At 39.5% G+C, this 25,205-nt stretch overlaps 1 protein-coding gene across 1 annotated transcript in view; it reads left to right on the top strand.

Annotated features, from left to right (window-relative positions):
• LOC113493757 (lachesin-like) overlaps nt 1–25,205 on the top strand; it is a 58,015-nt gene that overhangs the window by 7,755 nt on the left and 25,055 nt on the right. The window contains exon 2 of the mRNA XM_026871762.1: nt 24,128–24,217. Coding sequence (XP_026727563.1) covers nt 24,128–24,217 — 90 coding nt within the window. The remainder of the gene's footprint in view (nt 1–24,127; nt 24,218–25,205) is intronic.

The following is a 25,205-nucleotide window of genomic DNA, read 5'->3' as shown; positions in this document are numbered from 1 at the left end:
AATCTAGCTAAGTAAAGTGTTCGTAATTGCACTTTGTTTGAAGTACCTTATTATCGTCAGCAAAGTATGCGGCGCACAATTAACCTGCCGCCAATTGAGAGATTTTCACCGAAAGAGCCATTATGTTTGAAAGCTCGACAAAACGCACTCCACTGCGATATCTCATTAAATAAGGCGCACGAGTGTTATTAAGCCTTTTTGTTTAACATGAACATGTTTCACTAGCTAGATTTTCTTTTACGTATTATGAAAAGCAGTTTTTCACTTTTTATGAACCTGCTAAATATGGCAATCATTTAAGTAATTTCATGAATATTGTGAAAATCTATTTAATACTTCGGAATGTGATTAAGTTTTTGTCGGTAGTTTTTTCTTGTATTCAAGTAAAGAAACAAGAAGACAAATTACAAGAACGCATCCTTCGGCCGCCTAGTGTCAGTGTGGACTGACACTAGACGCGCGACTCCCGTAGGTTCAGGTGACAACCACCTCATGTTCTCAGCTCATTCCGTTGTACACACAACAGCAGGTCGACTACGCATTTTAAATGTATAAGATCGTTCGAATAATATTATCGGTTCGTCGGCTTGCGCGAGTCACGTCTCGGCACTTTGTTCGCGGGAGGGCCGGGTGATGAGTGCCCTCCTTCACAACTTTGACAAAGAGTGTCAACCTCTCAACTGTCAAAATTAAGAAGCGTGCCAGGTGGCTTCTGCAAATAATTAGGGTGCACTTGATCGGCTTGTACACGATGGAGTGTAGGGGTGAACCGATACTAGGTGCGGGGGTAGGGTAGGTGGGGGGGGTGTTACACGCCGAGACGTCGTTATCTCGCCCGAGCTTGTTTTAAAATTATTCAACTTTAAGACAAGTACAAATGACTCGGTGTAACAGTTATTAAGTGCCGTTCCGGACAAACAGTCGTTTTATCATATTTGGACCAGTTGAACTTACATCGTAGATTCTAAAAAAGAAAAAGTAAATGAATAAAAATTTGTCTGCTGAAATCATCTTCACTTCCATTAATTACAATTATTTGTAATACTGCTTCGGTGAGGCTTGTGTGGGCTGCCTTTAAGGACTAAAACCTATTAAGATTTTAAATTTAAGGAATTTGTGTACTTTAAAACCTAAATCGTAAATCTGAAGAGCCAAGTCTAAAATAATATGAAAGTTAATCGAAATGTCTGCGAGATTAGTGAAGTCGCATTATTATATTTAATCCTTCAAGTAGTTGGAGCGTGAATAACCTAATAATTGATATCGCCGGCAGACATTCGAGCTTGTTTCGAAGTGGGAGCTAATCTTTATTGTTGTGTGTTCATTACAAACTCTCATTAATATTAGAACGGGCGCGGTCCGCGGGGCACAGCGCGTCGCCGACATCATCACTTCCCTCGTGTGAGCAGAAATATTTAAACTTCACCAGTTACGACTCATGAAGCAAGCTAATTGTTGCTTCTGACTTTTGACTGATGTTTACCTTAATTTACAGTTAATTATATTTAATTAAGAGATATGGATTATTACGAGAAATTATTATCGAAGCGAAACTATCACAAAAGAAGTTCCTGTTGCTTAATTGAACGGTATTTCGCAGTAAATTCCTTTATTAGTTATTTTTCCTCAATTTATGAATGGAGGAGGGAGCTGAGAGGTCGGAGGACGCCGCGTGGAGTGTCATTGTGCCCGAAATACTCGTCGCGAGTCACTCGCACTCATTACAGTAGGGTATCTGCGACGCGGCGACGTGCTCCGATACCGGGCCACTCGACAACATGCCTCTGGTTTTTATAACCACACTAAAACAATGAATTATTGTACTAAAGCAACCGTGGTTTTAAGCCTAACCTCAGTCTTGATAAGTTCTATAGCTTCGGACCACGTTAGCCTAAATTAAGCTATTCAATGTTCCCTGATTATAATATTACAGTACATCAAGTAAAAAGCGTGATTAATTTCAATAAAAGTAGGTGAACAAGACTGTAAAGCAAAAACATAACGAAGTACCATTAATATTACAATCTCACGAACTTCTTATAGCGCTTTCTAACTGAACCTAAATGAATATAATGTTCAACAAAAACTAGAGTCGTGTGAGGCAGACAGTGAAATATATCCGAGGCAAGCGATCCGACATTCGTATGAGCCGTCCCGCGGCCGGTGCACGGCGGCGCGGTGTGAAGGCCCACTTTAGTAAAAAGCTTTGCATTGTTGATTAAAATATAAATGGCTGTTTTGTTCGCGTGGCGCGATGGCGGAGAGGACACGACTCCACCGAGTGTGGCGACACGGCACGCGCCGCGCCTCGCGTGACCTCTAATGAGTGCATTATGTCACACTGGATCACTGGCGTCACGTGTGCACATTTAAACAGTTACACGAAAATTGTTCAACACTTTAATTTACACCGCACTTTGAAACATGCCAACCGGGGTTATGAAACCTCATTCATTCGACAGGTGTTGCCCATTTAATGGCAACCCTAATCCATCGATTTATACAAGTTGAATCGTGATAACTTAAAATAATAAATGTGTATAATATTTGACTTTATACCGTCATGGATACTAATGGCAGGCCACAGACTGTATCCAACGTATTTTGGAAAGCTTTGAATAAGTAATGACTGTAACTGGATTGAACAGTGGGCAAAATTGATTTGTTTCGTGGACTACATTTTCTTTTATGAATGTGCTATTGTTCTAAATGTATGTTCAATTTATATTATTTTACTTGTATATATTTCAGAACAAAGCATATGCGTTTATTTCACAATAATCAATTTTTAGGATACATTTTATCGTACATAATATTATTGTATACTTCCAATATACACTAAATAGTTGAGCAGCGTGCGGCTCGCGGTATTCTCCTGCGAGCTTCTGACCGACCGCGAGTTAAATGTGGAGTCCGCTAAGTATTCATTATTAATTATAAGTTGTACATACGCCACATTGTTCTTCATTATAAATAGGTTTCATGTGACTTGGGGTCGCTGAAATAGAAATGTCACACAAATGTGTCTGAGTGACGTTTGTGGAGCACGTGACGGCCTGCTGGTCGAGGCGGTGCTATCGAAGATCATACTTGAAATAACTTCATTAATTTTCTTGATTAATTGGATTTACTTTATGTTATCATTCATCATCAAATTATTAGTATTAACTATTGATTTGGTGTTCTTTACGAAACGATGTTACATGTGTCGTAGGAAGTAAAGCTATTACTTTCCTTTTACCCAAAATTAATTGAGTCTCCTCAATGTTGACAAATTGTATGTGTAAAATAACTACACAGTTTACAAGACTCGAGAGCACGTTCACAAGCCAGTTTAAATCACATAAGTAAGTCAGCCAAGTTATCTATAAATATGTAAAGATATAAAAATGTATTCTGAACGGGGCAGTGGTCACTGAACTGTGTAAAGTTATAACAGCTTGTATCTGTTGCTCAGCTCCCAGCGAGGTCATAATACTATCTATATAGTTAGCTTGACCTTTCCTAATTCGTGTAAACTTTACCGCTGAAGACGTTACATATTTAATAACAGCCAATAAAAGCTTGTCATATTTTATTGCTCTAACGAACTAAGTTGTTAAAAATAAAATAATATTTTTGTTAATATGGAATTTCATTCAGATATATCATAAAATGGTACAATACTGTTATAATAGTATGCACATTATATCTTAGGCATATGAGAGCTCCTGATATTTATCTCGTTACGTTTCACCGAGGACTCTACTCGTACATCAAATAGTGATCATACAATATTCATTATCTGATTATCTGACATCCGGATATCATCCCCTATTACCTCCCCCCTCCCTCTCTCCTCGATGTACTTCATATTCATGACTTGTTTATTAAAAATTAATCGCCAATCAGTAGGAGATTTATGGTGCGGTTATGGTCAACCCTATCTACTGGCTTACGATGTAGGGATACTGGGGCGTCTGGGGCACACACAAGCTGTCCTCATACAGTTAGCAACAGAAGTCAACTAACAAAATCCATTGTACAAAGTTTTTTTTTTGTGACGTGTAAGAATTGAATAACATTAAATTTAGGACTTTGTCGCAGTATTTATATTTCTGTTACTGCTATATTAAACTGTAATGAAAATATACATCAAGGTTAAGCCAATTGGTGCGTTTAGAAATTTTTTGTGTAGCGAATACTGTTGCAGAATTGATTTTTTTAAATACATTGGTTTGCGAATCATCCATTTCGGTACATAATAGCACAAAAGCAAATCATTGAATCTGATTGAGAAAATGTGATTGTATAAACCAACTTCTAATGCTGACCTTACAAGAAGCGCGTGGAGCTTAAGGGCTCAGGTACGAGAGCACTTGTGACCCTAATATGTAAGGTAAGCGAGTATCGGCGAGAGCCACGCCGCGCGCCGCGTGCCCGGGACCCGCGCACTAACATACTTGTTTCTGCTTTGACAGTAAACCGAGTTGCTTTAACTAAATGCACGAGAGAGGGGACCAATCAAGTTCAAAGCCAAAACAACATCAAAAGACTTTTACAAACAATAAGAATACATTGGGGACCTCTTATAATAAATAACATATTATATAGTAGCTTGATGTTGGGTAATCCGCAGACAACTAGTTTTGGTCTCGTATCCTAAGTAAATAGGTATTATTCCCGGTAAGCGAGCCTCAATTAATTGATGGTTTCCATGGCAACCGGATAAATTGATTAGACCCGATGTGTAGGTCATCTTACACTCAAATCGAACGTAATTGATACCGCTGAAACTAAGTAAGAGGCCTTGTGTGGTATGTCATCTGAATATTGTCGGCGTAAACAAAAAAGATACTATGTTCGTTTTTATAACAAAGCATTTATAACCATAACGATGATGTCTTCTAACTTTTGACAAAAAAAAAAGTGATTCTTAATTAGAGGCTTAAATCTCTTTATATAATAATATTATGTAACAAAGAAAAAACAAACACGTAGGTTTGCACCGTATGGAAATGCAGTACTTCCATGCACAACAGCAACAGTTTATAATACCCGAACAACTTCTGAAAACCTCAGTCTACTCTATTAAGTAATAATGTTTAACACTTAATTATAAGAGTGCTTACTAAGTGTCGATTAAACGGCACGAGCCAATAGGTCGTGACTTTATAACTTCGGGGAAAAAGTCTCGCGACGTCGAGCGCTTTTGCATTTGTTTATTGTTTACCGGCTATTGTTATTGCCGGCTTACCCACCACCCTCCACGCCAGCACTATTACAAGAACTTCCAATAGTCAGATTACTGCCATAATTCTGGGTATTGCAAATTGTAATTCATTTTGTGGCCGTAATAAAATTGTTTCGCGATTTGCAATCGTGTTTCTGTAATGACACTAATTTAGTGGTCGTTTTCAGTTTTTGATCTAATCTGGTGGAGTTTGAAAAGTTCTGTTGTAAATTGTTAGCATGTTTATGTGTACTACGTTTTCTAAAAAAGAACAGCACATACCTTAATTTATGATCGTATATATTTACAACAAATACGTAGGTAACAGTATCTAGATATTTCCAAATATTATATCACATAATGTGCCCCATGTATTGCTATAGTCCACTGCTGGACATAGGCCTCTCCACGGTACGCCACTGAGATCGGTCTTCAGCTCTCCTTCACCAATCTCTGCTTGCATTATCTTTCTGAAATTAGTTTCGTACATGAGAGCAGACAACTCATCATAACTTGGGACTCGTTTTTGACCGAAGCCATGGAGCGACGAGGGTCAGACAGCGAATAAGTTGTCGACAGTGCACACTGACTCCTGTACTATGACAATGTAGGGGAACTTCCCTCGACTTATCTGTTCACCATACAAATGTATCGACAGCCACCGTAATATAGTGTAAGAGGAAGTTGGTTCGTGTGTGAGGGCCGTCACTCTGCTATTGTCAGTTAATTGTCTCGGAAGTTGCGTATTTATTGCCAGCACCGCTTCAGCGCCATTGTTGGCTGTCGCCACCTAGCGGCGCAGGGGCGACTCAAAGGGCTCACACGATAAAGGAACAATCCTTTATCCTTAATGATCTTACACGAGATTATTTTTATCGCTTTCATAATGTTCTATGGATCAGTTATATTACAGCTCTTGATATATTGTTACATGTTTTATTACAGTTCGGTTTACTGACACCAGCTTTGTGTTATCCTACTACTATAATAAACGCGAAAGTTTGTATGTATGTTTCTCCTTCACCAAAAAACCATTTAACGGTTTTTTAAGAAACGACGTTATCGGTACACAGGTTTTAATAACCAGGATTATCACATAAGACAGTTTAAATATCGATTTTATTCATGGGATGATCTTTGATTTTTAGCGGGCGGGCCTGCGGGCTGCTCCTAATTATTTATGAGACGTGTGTAAAATTACTTCTAAAATATTCAAAATCAAAAATCAAAAGTTAAACACACATGTTAACCATTTATACTTCATGATACTTCGTTATAAAACCTAACAAAACTCACTAGATTCGCTTCGTAACTGTATTCGATTTATTAAATAAGTAGAGCATGCTACATTTAACAAGGCTCTAAATAAAACATTAACAACAATAACATGTCCAAACATCAACAATAGCCGCCACTAGAGCCCAAATCAAATTAATTAAGTTCAGTGCGCGCCTCGCCGAACAATTTATTTCATAGATATTCCAACTGTTCAATTTATTAGCAGCTTGTTCTATCAAGTATTTTAATTAAGATCTTTGTTCTTTTTTATCATAATTTTACACAAAGATTATTAAAATATTTTTATAAGAAATTTATAAGAAGCCCTCGAAATCATTTAAGATTTCTAACGAATGCTTTGATTTTAAAATAGGAAGTATACGCATTACGAAGAGCAGATAATTTGAATGTGTATAACCTAGTAATCTGATTTTGGAACATCACCATAAAACTCTTTTAATAAGATTTACAATCAAGCTATCAAGTATCATTTGAAAATAATAAGTAAATTGTAACAGTTCGATAGCTTCCAGTAATGGTGTAGCATTGTCGAGGTATGTCCGTGTAGTGCAAACACGAGCAGTGATTGTGCCCTCGACTCCCGCGCTACAAGGCGCTGGTATGCCGCTACATAACTAATTAGCCGGGGCCGTGCGTGTATCCTCCTGACAGTACACCCCTCCACGCATTACCATAAACGCACTATTCATAAAACTCCACTAAGCATCGCCTACATTAAGAACATCACTGATTAAATCCCGCAACGCACAACACTACACAAACTTAAATATCTGAACTCGACTCATATCTTTAATTTAAAAGTACTTTCAAACAAATTACATTTAATAACGTAAACGTGAAAATGTCAACGTACAAATTGAGTAATTTAGGGTAGTTATCGCTGTATTTGATGTTTTTATTAAGAAACCGTTTTGTAGAAGAATTAATAACTTACTTTATGCTAAAGATGTTATAAAGATTCATAAGAAGTATCTCATTTTGAAGGTTTTTTCAGCAGACCAGCGCACTGTATCACACGGCGGCATGCATAATTTATTCAGCGGTCGTTTACATCGACAAGTTATAATGTGCGTCCATCGCGCGTGCCGCGAATAATTAACAATGTATGTCGTGTTATTTGACAGCGCCGCGAATAGTCGCGCCCCGCTGTGTTTCCTGTTACACGGACTTTTTAGAACTCCGCAGGAAAGTGGCAAACTTTCAAATTGTCTGGCTCGTTCACGTTTATGTTATTATGTTGTCGGAAATACGAGTTCTTTTATAATATTACGTTGTTTGAGGAGTTTCTGTTTACATTGACACTATAATTGTTGGGTTACTAATACCCTGAATGTGACTATTATTTCTGTATTAGAGAAACCGATAATTTATTAACCTAGAGAGAGAGGGTGCGGTTTAGTTGCGGTTAGTAGGCTTTCTTGCAGTTATTAATATTTATTAGCTAAAGAGTGTCGTTAGAAGTGTTCAGTGAGCAGTTAATATAAACATGAGGCAGGTACAGCGCGGGACCCGACACCTGGCGACATGTGACGTCACCTGACCGCGGCACTTCAAAGGATCTATTTACGATGCTCACACTACACAAGCACAGGAGAAGTAAACAAACAAACAACAAAAGTGAATGAAAGCTTAATTTATGTTAAGTTGTTATTGTGGAATAATTATCTGTTACTTTACAATAAAAAACAAAAAGGAAAGGCGATTCGAAAAAAATGAAGAAATAATTGGATGAAAACGTTTTTTATGAAATTAAAATAGATGTGGCCACACAACAATTCACATGCTAAACATTGATATAGCATTAAATAAATATGAGAGGATGACTTTTCCATCCGGTCTCAAATGCCACTATATAAAACCTTCTATTAAATAGATATAAGTGTTTTAATTTATTCAATAGTCACAGCATTAGTTTCATACATACGTAACAAAATAAGAACGTAAAATAACGTGAAGGATCACGGCTGTATTTGGCCCCAACGTTCTACAAGCGTCTTTACCTCTGTAGTTCTTTACGTGAGTTGTTATAGCAAATACTCTTTGCATACCTGCAGTCCCGGTCAGCCCGCGCGGTCCTGCCGCGCTCGCCTGCGTGGTGTCCGCTCGCCCCTAGCCCCCTCGCCCCCTCGCCCCCTCACGACACACACGCACAGTTGGCCGCACAAATTGGCGCGCATCACCCTTTACTACTTCCGCACGATTGTGGAATACTATTACACAGTATCGGAAACGTGCGACACTCACATTTGTTTACACGAGTTTGTTGCGACGCGCGTGTTCATCGGACGTACTCGATTGCACTTTTTAAAAAAGTCCGTGTTAGTGATTCTCGATAAAAAAAATTGTTGAAGTGACTAAGGAAAAGGACTCATTTCAACAATTTTGGATGATATAGTGGTTTCTTAGGTTTACGCAAATGTTAAACATTGAAATAAAACTATTTTTACGGATTTTATCGCGGTTTAATTTAAGAATTTAGTTCTCGACGTTTCGACACCTTTGCAGGTATCATGGCCACGGGCAAACTGAGATGGCGTTCGTCTTGACAGGAGATGTTTCTCGTTCTACCTTCATATTTTTTAACTAATTATTTTTGGTCGGACCTACGCAGTATGAGCTCACTGTGTCTTGATGTCTTGCAGCGCTGCTCTTGACCAGACCGGCCTTGAGTTTATTTATTATTGGCTCCCAAATAGGTGATATCTTCTAGTTTAACGGGAAACGTCGAGAACTAAAATCTAAAATTAAAGCGCCATGAAATCCGTAAAAGTAGTTTAATTTAAATTTGGATTAATTAGTATGATTACTATTTTCGTTTTTCGTTTAAGTTTCTGCGATAAAAGTACATACAAAGAATACTAAAAAGTTTATTTAATTCTTAATTTCCGAGTTTAAAACGTACAGAATGAAATCTGTTGTGTACTGAATGAATTATAATTATGCCTCAAGCACACACAAGTTTCTTAACATTTTATGAAAGCCTCGGGAGAGTAATTTAATAAGAGCTTGTATTATGAACGTTGCATAATCTGCTTAGCATTTTATAGACTGCACAACATGGCTCGCATGAGGGCTTCAGAACCATTTATTTAATTGTCCTCCACGCAAGTCTGTGGCCCTGAGGTCTACTGCCGCACTACTACACTACATGAGTGCTCACGTGTCGCGTTACTTAACTCCGACTTAGTTCGGCCGGATGAGTGTAATGCTCTCTAATTGGGCCGCGCTTTACCCCACACACACTAAATTAACTGAAGCCCGCCGAGCCCTCAACAAGTGATGAATCAAAATTTAATTAGGATTCCCTCCGTGTTCGATGTACAAAGTTAAGTTATCGAATTGATAGAAAGCGAACAAACCTATGAGGATATTATAAAACCTTCATGACATTGTCATCAAAACAGTTATAAAGCATGTGGCTTGTGAACGCACGACTAGTTTATTTTGTAAACAAAGGACGTACATACATCATATGAACGTCAGTGTGGAAGGTTCGCTATGGTTGGAGCCGCGGTTAAAACTCGCCATGTTTGTCCTCACCCAGCCCGTCACTTGTGTTATGGTAAAGCAGAAATAATAAATGTCGATGCGAGTGTCGCGCCGGATAAGTAAACCCCACGTTATTGGTGTAAGGCGGCGAGCTGCCCGCGCTCGAGACCACCGCTCATACTCAATGCCTGATTACTTTGTGAAAGAAATACTGCACGGCCGAGCTAATAGTGACTTGAGGTCGGTGCTCCAAATGCGAGAATATTTTTTTCACCACATTCTATTTTTAAAGAAACTAGATTACATTAAGAGTCACACTAGAATAATTTCCTCGAATACCAAAAATCATAAAATAGTTTATAAAGCACTGACTCAGTAAAATCAAGCAGTTTATTCTGTTCGGCGTGCACACAATAGAAGTGAGCATTACAATAAGTGCTGGAGTCGTACCTGTGTCCTGGACTCGGCTTAACTCTGTTGTTTCTGAACGCAATATCTGAGTTTAGTGGTGCCCCGGGAGCCGCGAATCAATAGACCTGTATCTCTTTTGTTCACTCTCTTCGTTCACTACATCAATAGCTAATTCCGCGTTATCAAACAGTCGTGAATGAACGAACGAAAGCCCTTGATATTACCAACCGACAGATTCAATATTTTGTATCCACGATATCGCTGGCTTAAATTTATTGAAGCTACGTGATATTTTAGTAGCCCATTATAAATGTATAGGATAACATTTCTTTAACAACTGAACTCATAAAAATCTCGTTGAATATAAATTGGATTAGATAATTATGTTGAGTTCTTATAATTTATTTTGGACTGTAATTTGTTATTTCGCGCTAAATATAGAGTTCTCGTTTCTATTTCCAATTTCCGCATTAAGTTACAGATCACTGGTCATGCCTTGTGAAGCGGCTCTGGCGGCGGCACCGCATAAGTCCCTGGTTTACCTAGAGCGCCTCATCCTTCCGAAAACACCGTGTATCACTAACAACACACATTCGCCGCGTTTAATACAATAAGTACACATGTGAGCCGGGATAAGAATCGCCTTCAGCCCTCACCCTCTTTGTTGAGGGAAAAAACGTGCCTCGCTAAAAATATGAAAAGCTGCGCTTTATCATGTACCTATAGCATGTTAAACGTGTTAGTTTGGGCGTGATCCACCTGCTGCCGAATATAAATGGCGTTAGCTGCGTGAGCAACACTTAATACGGAACAACCAGCGGCGACGTTAGCTGCCTAAAAGATAATAACTTAACATTTATTAATGTTTAAAACAGACACATTTTTGTAATGCATTTGCACTTCAATAGATTTTGCCAATCAGAACATTTTTCGCTTCAGACTTATCATCTATTGCGAATGTTGCGTACAGTTGACGTATCGTTTCAAAGAATTCCAACTTTTCGAGTTTCGCCAATTTCCAATTTCGTCCTCCATAGATACAGTCTGAACATAGCCGCTGTCACAAAAATGTCAGAATGAAATAACTCTGTTATTTTTAGGCTCCACGGACTCGGATTTTAGTTGTCCAAAAGTCAACTGAACGATTTTATCGAAAGAAAAACGCAGTAGTGGAGCGCGGGCAGGAACCGGCACGAAATATGGAACTAGCCTTTATCCGGAAAGCCGATTGGTCAGTCGCCCCGAGCTTAGCATTCTATCTGGGGTCGTGCGGTCCGTTCCCCGCAAATTGGTTTTACAATTGCCGACTATTTTCATGCTCCGTGTAATATTTGTATTCCAAAACAAGTTGTCAACAAATAATTAAAAATGTCTTATCAAAAACAGTTAACATCTGACTCCTGTAGCACCGAACCGACTTTCATTAATCCTTTAAGTGTACACCACTTATACCAATAAGACAAGAAAATGATAATGATGCAATGAAGGCTTGTCCTTGAGGTAAACCGCAACAGTAAGACAAGTATAGTGCGCAATGGCCGTCGCTTACTATTCCGCGGATGTAGCAGATGGGCTGCGTTATACAATTCCATGGTATTTGTGTGTGGCCGTAAAAGCGACCTCCATAACTCTCGTCGTATTACCGCGCGACGAGCCCGCGCCGCGACCTGCCGCAGATTCAATGTGCTGTTATTGTGCTCGTAAACACTCAACCAATCTCGACATTGTTACAATGTTCACATGATCATTTGCCAAATTGTTGTACCTTAATATGTGTTCCACCCATGTTTTATCGAATTAGTAATTGCATTTTTATCATTGACGTGTAGGACGTTTTATGCAAAGACTTTAAAATGTTTTCTTAAATGTATTAATAAAAAAAAACTATTGTCGGTACTGAAAATGATACATTATATAAGCTCGTACGTGTCGCCAGCGCCCGCCTCGCCACGCTCGCCGCTTGCACTTTATTCTTCCATTACTGTAATGAACCGCGAAATAGCGCCTTCCACTGAAATATTGCGCAATTATTTTTTTGTAAGGAGGCATGATTGTGCCGAGACGCAACCCTACATCACGCAGAGCGACAACCCTAGCCGGGACCTCCGCTCCCCTGCTGCCCCCGCCACACTACAGGAAAATAGAGTAAAAGACTTAGTATGTGAGTCCGAATCCTGGAGACAGGATCCACATCCTGTTGGACATAGGCACAACAGGGGGTCCACCGCCTTCCGCACTCAGTCGGAGCCAACTATCTATTAAGGTCATAGGTCAACTTGAAATAACTTAAAAAGTAGTTAAATATATCATGAACAAGAAACAATACGAAAACGTCGCTGATAGTCGTAGAGCCGTGTGTTTACCAAAACTGATGTAAACTCGTGACAAAAGTGTACAACATTTTATGAGAGTCATTAGTATCGGGACTTCTGTGTCTGTCTGTACTGCGGCGCCTCCAAATGCGTCCCATTGTAACATATGTTCGTATAGTGTATATTAAATGACTCGAACGTTCCGAGTGTTCCGCTCCACGACACATCCTAGCGAAAAATATCAACACATTTCTCTGAGAGCCGTTAGTTCAGATTCCTTAGTAAGAGCGCGCGTGGAACAAACGGCACACAAATGAAAAGAAATACAAAACTATGCGATACATCAATGTTTTTGCCAGATGTAGCTTAGCCGGGGTTTGTGATGGAATGGAAAGCCAGTTACAGCAAATGGCGAAAACCGCGATATTAATCCAACGTTTGAACCGCAGCCTTCTGAGTACTATATAATCTCGCTAAGTTATTTTTGATGACAACATCGTAACGCGATTATAAGGGTCTTGCGACTATTTTTATGGAGCTGAAGACAAGTTGTAAAGTTTATTGGGAACAAGAGAAATGCGCGTCGGGAATCAGGTCACCGATGTGAACCGAAATATCCTTATTGTATGTTTATGTCAATGGTCCGGTAGATATCTATTTTAGTACATTGTAACCTATTAAATTATTATACTTCTGTAGAAATAATGCGGAACGTAGTTACCATAGATTATAATATTTTCGTTCCTGTTGTTGGTAGTTGGTACTGTGTCACGACTCCTATACAACTAGGGCGGCAGCTCGGCCTGCTCGCTGAGACTGCCCGGCGTGTATCGCGGTATGTCATCTCTCTGTTACTTCAGACCTCAAAGCAATGCCGCTGCCGACATTGTATCGACTGTTACGATTATTGTATTACATATACGCTGTCTTGCTCTCAAGAAATTTAGTGATAGTAAAATCTATTTTAGTAGTTTCACTATTATGTAAACCAATACCAGCTAAACAAATTGAAATAAAAGTAGTTTTAACTTATTAGCAGTTATTATAATCGAAAATACCTGATGCGGTTAAATGCTAATGATTATTCGGTAAACTTTTCCTCTCGCCAGAACCAATAAACTCTGTAAAGTGAGGTTTGAGCTATCGAGCTCGTTGTTCAGGCTTCCCAAATTACCTTTGTTTTAGTAAGCCCAAGGTAAACAAAGCTCGATCCATAACTAATTTTGAACAAACTATTCAACGAATAAATCAACTTAACAGAGGGGCATGTAAAACAAGCTATTGTTTGGATGTCGAGATATGGCGCACTCCGCAGTGCGCGCTCTCTGGATGTCCAGGTCGAAAGCGAAGCGCTCGCCACAAGTGTCATCGCGGGAGCGCTCGGTGTTCCGCGGCTATAGTCTCTGCGGGGCAGGAGGCCGTAGAACTTTTCGTACTGATCTCCTACCAATAGTAATCAAGGTCAATCAAAATTGAAATTTTAGCCTTTTGCTTCATCATTCTTTAAGGGGCCTTTATAAATAAATGCAAACCTTTCCAAATAAGATGAATATTTTTTTTATTTCACTATGAGATGTCACTCGCGGCTTCGCCCACTCGGAATAGGTCTAGCCGTTTGTGCAACATACACACAAACCCACTCACATATTTTCGCGTTTATAATATTATATACAGTAATATTACTGCTATTTCACATACCCTTCACAGTAACTGTGCTAGACTCACATTCACATAACCCGTGACATTGTAATGAACTTCAATACTTGTTTGGATTAGAAACAGTTGCGTGACTGTGACGTCATGACGTACAAAACAATCATTGTTAGCCTGATGTTGGCATTACTGTGGCTGTATTGCTACTGTAGTTATTCCGGTAATGTTGGTACTAATCAACTTCAGTCACAATACTGATTTATTATACAAATGACTTATCATATAATTACGTGCGTGGCGATGACACGCGACTGCCTATTGTAATGCATGACGTAAGTTTTCTTGTCAACAAATGATTTATATGTAACAAGGACTGGTACTGCGATAGAACAAAAGTTGATATTGATTAGGAATTAACATCGATCTCCTCGTTTACTGGGGCAAGGTTACGTATTCACGTTTAGGTGGGAACACTAATTTCAAGACCTAGTGATAGGAGCTCGAGCCAGCAGTGATGCGGGTCCGATCCTTGCTTAGGACACATATTTTAGGGCTGACGAATTCTATCTCTATGAAATGAAAGCTCTACGAAACAGGGAATAAACTTCGAAGGAAATTCTTTTTTTTTTATTAAAAGTGGTTTCTTGAAGAAGGCAACATCAAAATAGTTGCTCGTAACCGGCTACCTTGTCATAGGCAAGCTCTTACTAAAGTGCTATCTAAATGCATGTCCTGTACAGTGTCGATACCGCGCGGTGACGTGTACCGTGTGCTTACCGGTGCGCCGCTCGCAGCACAAAGCTGTTCGCTGTTCACACCTGTTTGCTGTACATAGTTAATGTGGGCTCTCGTATCCTCGCCCGGAGTTAATGTCCACCAGCGTAGGCGGGACCCACCACCTCGCAGCGACGTACAGAAATACAACTCAACGTGACGAAGCTTATGTAAGTTACTAAGTTTGCTTCCTCTTGAAGGGCAGAAAAGTGCAATTATGTTTTTAATACGTTTAACTTTATCGGTTTGATTTTATTTTTTATGGTAAAAAGCTGCAATGATAGGCTGGTATATACGTGGCTAACGAGTCCTAATGTTTAGCTAAAGTGATGAAAATAGGACGGATAAAATTGCGTATTCTTGACGTCGATTCCAGTGTAAGTACATGTCCTAAAACAAGAACAATTGAATTTCGTTTTCCCGTTTTAGTTTAGTGGACCTTTTGTTGACCTCGCTGTATAGTGGCGCCGGTCGCCCTTCGAGTGACAGTTATTGAGTTTACTCCGTGACCAAGTGTTTTGCTTTAATAAGTGATGTCTGTTTATTTGGCTGATAGCTTTATATGTTCAAACAAATTGTATTATGTTGCCGTCAGGGATTTACATTTGTTATCTGCTTAGTTCTAACTTGTTTTGTACGAATTTACATTAAGTTATCTGGGAAAGTGGTTTCGGAACGAATGAGCTCTGTAATTGTACAGGACAAGGGTTTTCAAACAATTTGCGTAATCTACACAGTATTCTGTTTTGTTGTTTATCATGATTTTAACCTTAATTACAAAATTGAGCTTAAAAAGTTTCTAAATGTTTTATGAGAGTATAGCTTTAAAAGTTGTGTGTCTATACACAGGGAAAAAAATAATAAAATAATAAAACCTTTATAAATTCGAAAATCATGAACGAAATATCATTATTCCTTATCGAAATCAACTAAGTGTCTAAGTATAAACTTCTTGATAGTTGACACAACATCATTCTTCAAATATGACAGAAATAAAAAGCGCTGCTGTGACAAAAACTTGTGATATCAGTTAATCGGTATCGAGAGGCCCGGGGGCGGGGGTTGACATGCGGGGTGCGGGAGGGGCGAGGGTCTAGGGTGCGCGGTGACGTCATCGCGCTGAGGCGGCGCGACGCGAGCAGCCACTCGTGCTGCACGAGGGCGCTCCAGCGCGCCGCCGCCGCCGGTCAAGGCGACACTAGTCTTACTGCATTTTGAATTTTACTCATAAATGCTTCATGACTTCTGAAGAGAGGACAACATTTATATACGGTTACGGTTGCAGGAGAATGTTCAATACTAATTTGTTACGGTTTTCCTACAACATATCAATTTTGGATTCCAGAAAGGCACCTACAGACATTTATTTCAAAATAAATCACGGGTAACAATACCTTACTATACAAAACATTTCATTGCACTAATACATTGTATTAACCGTAACTCACAAAACGATACATCACGTTTTGCTCTTGATTCGGTGCTGGTTCTATTAGTGCTGAACAATTAGTCAATGCAGCAATAATGTCAATGTAGTTGCCTGTAACGAGGTAACAATGTTGTTCGGTAACAAATGACGGTGAGTGCTGCTTACAGCATTAGATACAACTGCAAAATGTATACCATAATTACTTTTTTCTTAACCCATTCATTGTAGAATCGTTTAATCGTTCTAAGATCATGGTTTCCAGTCTTCCTGAATAATATGCATACGCAAATGTAATCTTGTCCATATAAAGATGAGAAAATGTTCAATAAAGCTGACTCTATTTGATACTATGAATCAGTGTTAACGTTAATTTATAAGAAGTTATAATTTAAGGACACCTGAAGTCGTAACCCCGACACAGTAAAGTTTCAAGTGCCCCGTGTTTGGATACACTAAGATGAAGAAGTTCATAAACATTATAATGAATGAGAGTCGAGTCCGTAGCAAGGAGTTTTTACATCTGCAGCTGTGTGTCGTGCATCACGTGCCAGATTAATATGGCGTTACACCGGCGGAGGAGGGAGGGGTGCGGGAAGGGTATGGAGGGGGGAGGGGCGGTCAAAGACGACGAAATGCATACAATTAGTAAAATGCAATTTTCTCCTAAAAATTTAATCAAAATGCTAAAATGTTTCGAAATTTATTAGCAGATAGCTACGTCTTGTATATTTATGCGAGAGAACTTTAAAATTCATAGCTTTTGAAAAAAAAACTCTTTGAAATAGTTTTTTGCTTAGATTTTGACTAAAAACTGCAAACTGCTGGGGTAGATATCTAAATAGGTTTTATACCACCTCCGTTAGTGACAGCCCTGGCCGAATGAGCGCGCTCCGTAAATGACAAAACACTATATTTCTTTTAACGAACGCAGATTGCTATAATAACACAATGTTTGAGTAGTCTCAGCTCAGTCAGTCACCTACTCTAAGCACTAGACACACCATTACTCAGCTTGAATCAATATACGGCACACACAAGATAAATATTAAATTTCCCCGCGCCACGGTATTGTCGGGAATCGTTAATTTCTTCCCAAGACTTGCTTCTTGATCCAGAAGCCTGAATGATGTGAGCTCTCCAAACTTCAACGTTTTTGTATTGTAGTTGGGTTTCCGATTTTCTTTACGATTTCTTGACGTTAGAGGATAAGTAGCAAGCTCGTTGTAAGTTTTCAACAACTGATACCCCACGAAATGTAAATCAATATTGTTGGTATGTGAAATAAAACCAAGGTTAAAAAGGTTTTTTTTTGTAACGCACGTGTTGCGCTCGCGTCCCATTGTGATTTACGACGCGACTTGACGGCTCGTGCTCATGATGTCTGCACATCATCTCCGCGACGTGGTTTAACTCGCGTATCACAACATTTAATCGTCTACTTTTTAATTTTTTATTTAGAAAAATACCACGCATAATAATTACAAGTATGTAACCCTAAACCAAGACAAAATTTAAAAAAAAATCGCTCTCCACGCCCTTTTTCAGCAACTTTTGTAAAACATCATAATTTTGTCGTTATTAGAATGCGGATCAGAAAAACTGAGTTAGCGATACAATTTGCTTTGTTCTCCCGAAGAGCAAGTTATGGCGGCTAGACCAAGGCGGCCACTCGCGACAATACGCAGCCCGCCGCAGGGCAGGGATCACAGAAGGCCCACCATTAATAAACATGTTCGTATATTTAGAAGATAAATGTCTTGTTATGTAAAGCGATGGATTTAAGCGACCTCTTTCGTAACACATGTCGTTAATCTTAGTAAAAAGTAAAGCTACGAGTTTCAATTAACTGTAGATTTATATATGACCACTTCGTCTACGTCTTAGACAATATTAAAAGCAGAATAATAAGCAAAGCGTAATGTTATTTAATTTTGAACATTCGAACATGCAACGCGCGCGTGTGGCATCGTGCGCGTTTCTAATAAAATTAACTTCTGTGTTTGAAAAACACAGTGCGTGACTTGAAATAAGTTACTATTAGTAAGTTCGTTATGTAACACACAAAGGTCTGTGTGCATAAACATTGTCTTGGTTCAGTTTTTGCTCAAAACAATAATTAAACAATCATATAATATTGTTTAATATTTTGCATATTCTTCAACAGCGTTTTTTAACTTTGTTACATATAAGTTTCATCATCTTCTTATTTTCTGAAGATATGTGAAAAAAGTGTTATTTTTAATTTCAAATCAATATCCGTGGAATCCCCATTAACAATATATTCACGCAGGATTCGCACATAAAAATGAACGCGCTGTACCAATTAGATTATCATGTGTTCATAATGAGTGTGCGGGATATTGACAATATGTTAATGTGGCCGTAATCCAGAGAGGTGGACGATATTTATGAGGCTCCGGCGGCCGCCATTAGCGCGTAACTGCGCGTTAACCACCTGATTGCGCCGCGACCCGCCGCGACCCGCCGCGACACGCCGCGACACGCCGCGTGCGCCGTGCACTGCACATGCATGTAATGTCTACTACATATACGTCGATAAACATTAATCGCATGTATTACAATAAACGGACACCCTAAAGCTCTGTAATCTTTTTGTTTTATTTTTGAGTTTCGGAAATACATGTGAAACATCAAAAATTTTCGAATATTATAGCAATCATGTAGCAATATTATAGCTTGATATAATAGCATTATGTCAATATTATTATTAATTCCACTGAACCAGAATTCCTGAGTTCAAATCACATACCGCCTTGTGTGAATTAATTAATATCAGGGAAGAGGGGTGGATTTTCCAGGTATTTCTAAAAACTATTATTTATTTTACTTATATGAAACATAAGATTTCAACAAGTTTATCATTCATTTTATTTTTCATTCAGAAGTACAGGTTATATAGATGTTTCACATCAAAATCCTCGCTCTCGTATTTGCGTTAGCTATATTTTGGAAATGTTGGTGAAAGTGTAATGAAGTGCACTCGAATAAATAATTATAAAACATTTTGCATATTTTTGTTAATCGTGGGTGCAGCTCGACATAAAAAAAACCATTTGCATTTAACTCATATCAAGTTCTGTTTTCATCCGAGACGTCTGCTGAGCTAGAACGTCCGTAAATTGTTAGGAAGCAGCACAGTAATGATATTCTCGGTATCCGTCGCCATGGCAACGCAGATTACCTCAGCTATTTCACTAACAAGGTTTTCTTAATACAAAATTCCAGCTTATTTTCTGGAGAGCTTAGCCTTAATTTTCATTCAAAAAAGAGAACTCCCTCAATCGGATAATGCCAACTCGTGCATTTTAATAAAATTTTAATTTTGTTATTGCATACTCATTACTAATAAGATGTGTTTAAACTAAACTTAATCGTCTCTGCCCCACAATAACGCGCTTGTTTTCGATAATCATATTTTTTTATAGTTAACAAACACAAAAATGTACAATAGTTTTGCAGCGAGATTAGTTGAATGTACCTTCTCTCGGGGATCACCGTCCACGTGTCGAGAGAAAAGTCCTTCTGATCCGGTGCAGATTAGCGCCAGTCTGGGCACTATCGGCCTACGCACCTCACAACAATTTTTCGGTGTTTATATGTATATTTTTGGATACGTCTTTGTTAAGATTTCCACCTATCTATTGTTCTCTCTACCATCACATAATTGCCTGATGGGGCATACCTTAAACAATCAGTCCGCCAAAGGACGTGTTTGTTTCTTTGATAAGCAAATAAAATTATCTCGCATTTGTAACTAGTCTAGAACGTACAAATAACCTAAGACTCCTACGAGTCTATTACTTAGATATTGTTCTAGCTACAAAACAGATGTCACGTTTGGTCATAAAATCAGAATGACGAAGTAGTAATTAGGGATGTAGTCACATGGCGCGGTCGTCAGACAACTTCATCTGTAAGTAGGTAACTATAGGCTGGAGGAGTCGGAGGCCCTGCGTCGTGCTTTACGAGCGCTGCACGTGCGACGTGCGGGACACCTCCGCTAAGGCCGGCCTTTACGGCCTTAATGGCCCTTCAAACTATGTCACGTTGCTCACAAAAGTGCTATGCATTAGTTTTTTGCCCGTGCCACATTACGAACCGCACAATTAATTCCGCAATAGATATTGGTCCGGTGGTCAAACCCCTTGTAATACAAACCCTAACTGCAAAGCATGAGTTACGGCGGCCATCAATATAATTCCCTACTCGTGTACTGCGTCACGTCTGCAGCTCTAGCCGCGTGTAACTGTTATCTATGGAGATCGTTACACTGTTCACTTACTCCTGTTATGCTTTCTCATATACCAAAGGCCGCGTTGATATCTTCAGTACTAGAGCGTAATATTCTGGGTTAATATTAACACGACTCACCTCTACATAGGTGGTCTCTCGCGCGCCGTGTGAACCTACATTCATCAGCGGCGGCGGCGGGTCGCGCCTCTCAAACATTGTTCTACTTTGTTGCTTGCTTATTCTGGCTTCGTACTGCTTTTTGTGTACGTTGCGCCAGTAATGCATGTATTCTCTACAGCCAGTACGTAGCCTGTTAGTTCACGAGCCACAGTCGCTGTCCACGGGTATATATCAAAAAGCCTTTATTTTTAAAAGAAATTCGGGTGTATTTTCACGTCGGCATCGTTATCCCGAACGGTTCACAAACATGGGGCGCGTGCACTACCACGAACCGACGATATGCGAAATATTCAACCACAACGCAAACAATATGCAAAAGCTTCACATCCACGAACAGATTTTCAATTATGAAAGATAATTCTGCCTTTTTCCAGTATTTACAAATATTGTTAAAAAATCACGGTACCTAATGGACAATACCTTTCTAAATCTTTAAAGTACACTGGATCATTATATCTCACCTGTACCTGGTTACCTCTACAGCTGGGATCAGAAACATTGCACAGGTTAGCTTTTCTGAGTCGCTCATTGTGTGGCAACAGCGGGTGGTAAAATATTCGCGAAGGCACCGCGGGCGGCCGATACCTCGCAGATACCGCGATACGGCGCATATCGCGCGCGTTAGATACCGGGCCGTGTGGAGACTAGCGCGGGGGGGGGGGGGCTAGGTAACTAGGGGAGGGGGTACCCACTCAGATTACACGAGACAATATTTGCATTCTCCAGTTTATCTGGGCCCAGACTATTGTTGTAAGGTATTACTGCTTATCTAGCCGCCGCCGCCCCTGTATGTCGCGATCCCATTCTCTTGGTTTATTGACTGTCTGAGTATTACATTCTGGGAACGACGTCCAAGTACTTTATGTTGAATTCACAGTACGATATAAGGTAGTCCTGACTCCCGGCGCGGAACAATAAAATCATGACGACAAGTGTGAGTAGATACTAATGAGGGGTTTTTACTAGATTTAAAATAAAACAAATTAATCTTTACTTCCTATTTATTGAGTGTAACATTTGAAGCATATTTTAGAACTACGCTGATCACGCAATCAAAGGCTCCGCCTACATTAATGATTATCTACCGGAAACGTATTAGCTCATTTACGTTCGTCCTTGAAACTGCTAAACTACTTAATTAGTTGGAGTCCGCTTGAATTTATAAACAATTTGATTTACTTGATTACTTCAAAGAATACGAAATACACGTAATAAAAAAAGAAATTACATTTTTTTTTTGCATTCTATTGAAGATAGCGATGGCAATGTATGTACATTCATATTACAGTATAAACATGAACACACCCGGTACTAAACAGTTGACAATCATAAAGGTGTCATAATTACTAGAACAGTCATAAACACATATGGACTCAAGTCAACACGACTTGTTGTGACGTTAACACATACTCGCCGCACATTATAATTATCATCACATTCATTTTACAGCCTTTCAATGAATTACAGACATATTATGAATGAGAGTCCTGTAATTAATACCTTTCAGTAATGTATTGATTGGGTAGGAAACACATCGACATACCGATTATAAATTTTCTGAATCTCATACTCAATTTTAGATTTTCGTGTGTTAATTAAGAATAAACTATTCACGATCTGTTTCACAGTTTTTAAAATACAAATCATATTAATTAGCCAGCGAAAGTCAACCGGCCCATTATTGTTATAAAGTATAATGTAAATAATAATACTGTGACGGAAAATCTTACATAGAAATATTACAATAAGTTTTCAATACAATGTTAACACAATTAGTGAGAATACAATACGAAACTTTAGTAAGATTACAACAATTCTATAATTACCCATTAACAGGTACGAGTTTCATTGTATTGGCAAAAATAACAATTATTAAACGTTATGTCTGGCGGCATTTTTATGATAGCTTGGCGTGTCGAGTGTTTGAAAGCCACTTGTATGCTGACTGCGCGCTGCGAAAAAAGTCCCTTTAGCGCTGCGCCTGTGCAGCCGGTAATGTAACTCTCACTGTTTATTAAAATAGAAAAGATTTCTGCCAACTATTCGTATAAATGTTTCATTGGTGTCTAAACTGGCGAGCAACTCCATCGAAACTTTTTATGTTGGCTGTTGTTTCCGCAGAGCCAGCAATATAAGCTTACGTCAGCATCGCGCCGCACAAGTGCTCGGCCCGACTCGCCTGTCCGGGATGTTCGCGCGCTCCAACTAATTTAATTTAAGCGATTTTCACTTTTTGTCGAGGTCCGAGCTACTGAGTGCACATATTTAATTTTGGCTACTTTTCGGTTTTGGTTTAAGTTCAATTCAACATTACCGACAGTAATGTAATGCATTTCACGACAATGTTTCGGAAGAGATTATTTATATTTCCTTCTTGTCTCCCAATAGTTGTGTTACGTTGACCGCTAGAGTACTGGTCTAGGGCACATGTCAGACGACAGTATTGTCGTTTCGATCCCTTCACTCAGCCCGGTAGGTGCCGTGCTCACAGTGACATCGCGGCGGTGACAGTATCCTCGCCGCGACAACGATGACGTCACAATACGTTAGCTGATGGAGCTTGAAATGCTACTGACTAGTTCGACAAAAACAAAGATGGATTGCTTCAGCCATCTCGATTTTTAAATTTGTTCCTTGCAATGGACGAAAGAAATACAAATGTACAACAACATGGTCACCAAGCAAATTATACATGGCCTTTCCAACCGTTGCTTAATCTGTAGTTAATTTTTTTAATATAATATTTTTTATAATTTCTTGTTATATGTAGTTACGGATGCCTAGGTATATAATGCATCCTAGTGACATACAGCGGGGTCTTCTAACAACAGTGTTGAGTCATTACAATTTCAGTGTAGAACACTCTAAAGATAATAAGACTCATCTTAAAAAATGTAAACAAAAAGAATTTTCGACTATTCTAAATTAATTTAAGAGGAAATATGTCATGCGTGAGATACTTAATGTGCGATGCCTTTGTAACCTTGAATAAGTTTAAAAGTTTAATAATTCCTCCAATTAACAAGCTCATTGAATATAAGCAAACACTATGTTTGTATACTGTGTTCCGGTGTCTGTTGTGTACCGCTTGTAACGTGTGTGTGTTGTGCGCAGAGTGCGTGGTGGCGCGCAGGATGTGCGCGTGCGCGTGGCGCCTGCACGTCTTCACCGCCGCGCTCGTGCTCGCCGCGCATCTCATCAAAGGTCAGTCACATCTCTTTATTTTTACTTGCATACCTCACTCAATACAAAGTATTACATAAGGTCGTGTGCGACAGCAGCAGAGCTCACGAGCGGCTGCGTATTTGATATTTGTGTTGTGTGCTCGGACGGAGCTTAATAAGAACGTCCCACAAGTACGTATATTAGTCGGCGAATAATACAATATGTAGGCCGGCGCGGGCCGTGCGCTCCGCCCTAAAGGCCGCGTATTACCACATTTATGGTACGTTATCAAAAGAAATGGCGCAATTCACCAGTAATCTCTCTCCTTTGTGTCTCTAGCTGACCGTTACAATACGTATATTGAGAAAATTATTTTTTGATATTATACGTTACGTCATACAAGTCCTGATTTCATAAACAGCGTCGAGTAGGCTTTAAGTATGTGAGCTGATATAACACTGATACAAATCCGTATGTAAATGCGGCAGTGTATTGTAAACACAAACGAATAGTTATCGAGGCTGGATCGAGTTTGCGTAACTTGTTACAGCAGCTAATGGATGTTTCGTTAAGTGGAGTAGTGTAAACACTCGACGAGGGTGTTCGCGGGCTCTCGAGCGCGCTCGGCTGCGCCCGCCGCCGCTCGGCGCCGCTCGGCTCTGCTCGGCATCGCTCGTGCATGTTCGCCGAGTTCGCCGCCCGCGACAAACACTCGAGCGCGCCGCCGAACACGACACTAGTTTTAATGAATATTTAAATGTTCGTCGGGACATCAATTCGGAACTGTGAACAGTTACCGCGCACTCGTTGAGAACTTGCTCTTTATTCGTCAACTTGTCATACGATTCATAAACAAGTTTTAATGGGAATAAAATGAAAAGTTACAATTTGCTGGCGTACCTAGAGCGCTGCGGTAGACAAATACCAAGTCGGAACTGCATCGCTCTGAAGTTTTGTGCGGAGTTTTTGTGAAGCCCGTCTGCAGCCAGGTCGGAGTTCCGAAACGTTTACTTTAACGACATAATTA

This window comes from Trichoplusia ni, chromosome 5 (assembly GCF_003590095.1).
Source record: "Trichoplusia ni isolate ovarian cell line Hi5 chromosome 5, tn1, whole genome shotgun sequence".
NCBI lineage: Eukaryota > Metazoa > Arthropoda > Insecta > Lepidoptera > Noctuidae > Trichoplusia > Trichoplusia ni.
Note: the sequence above shows the minus strand (reverse complement) of the source record. Positions and strands in the feature narration are given on the sequence as shown.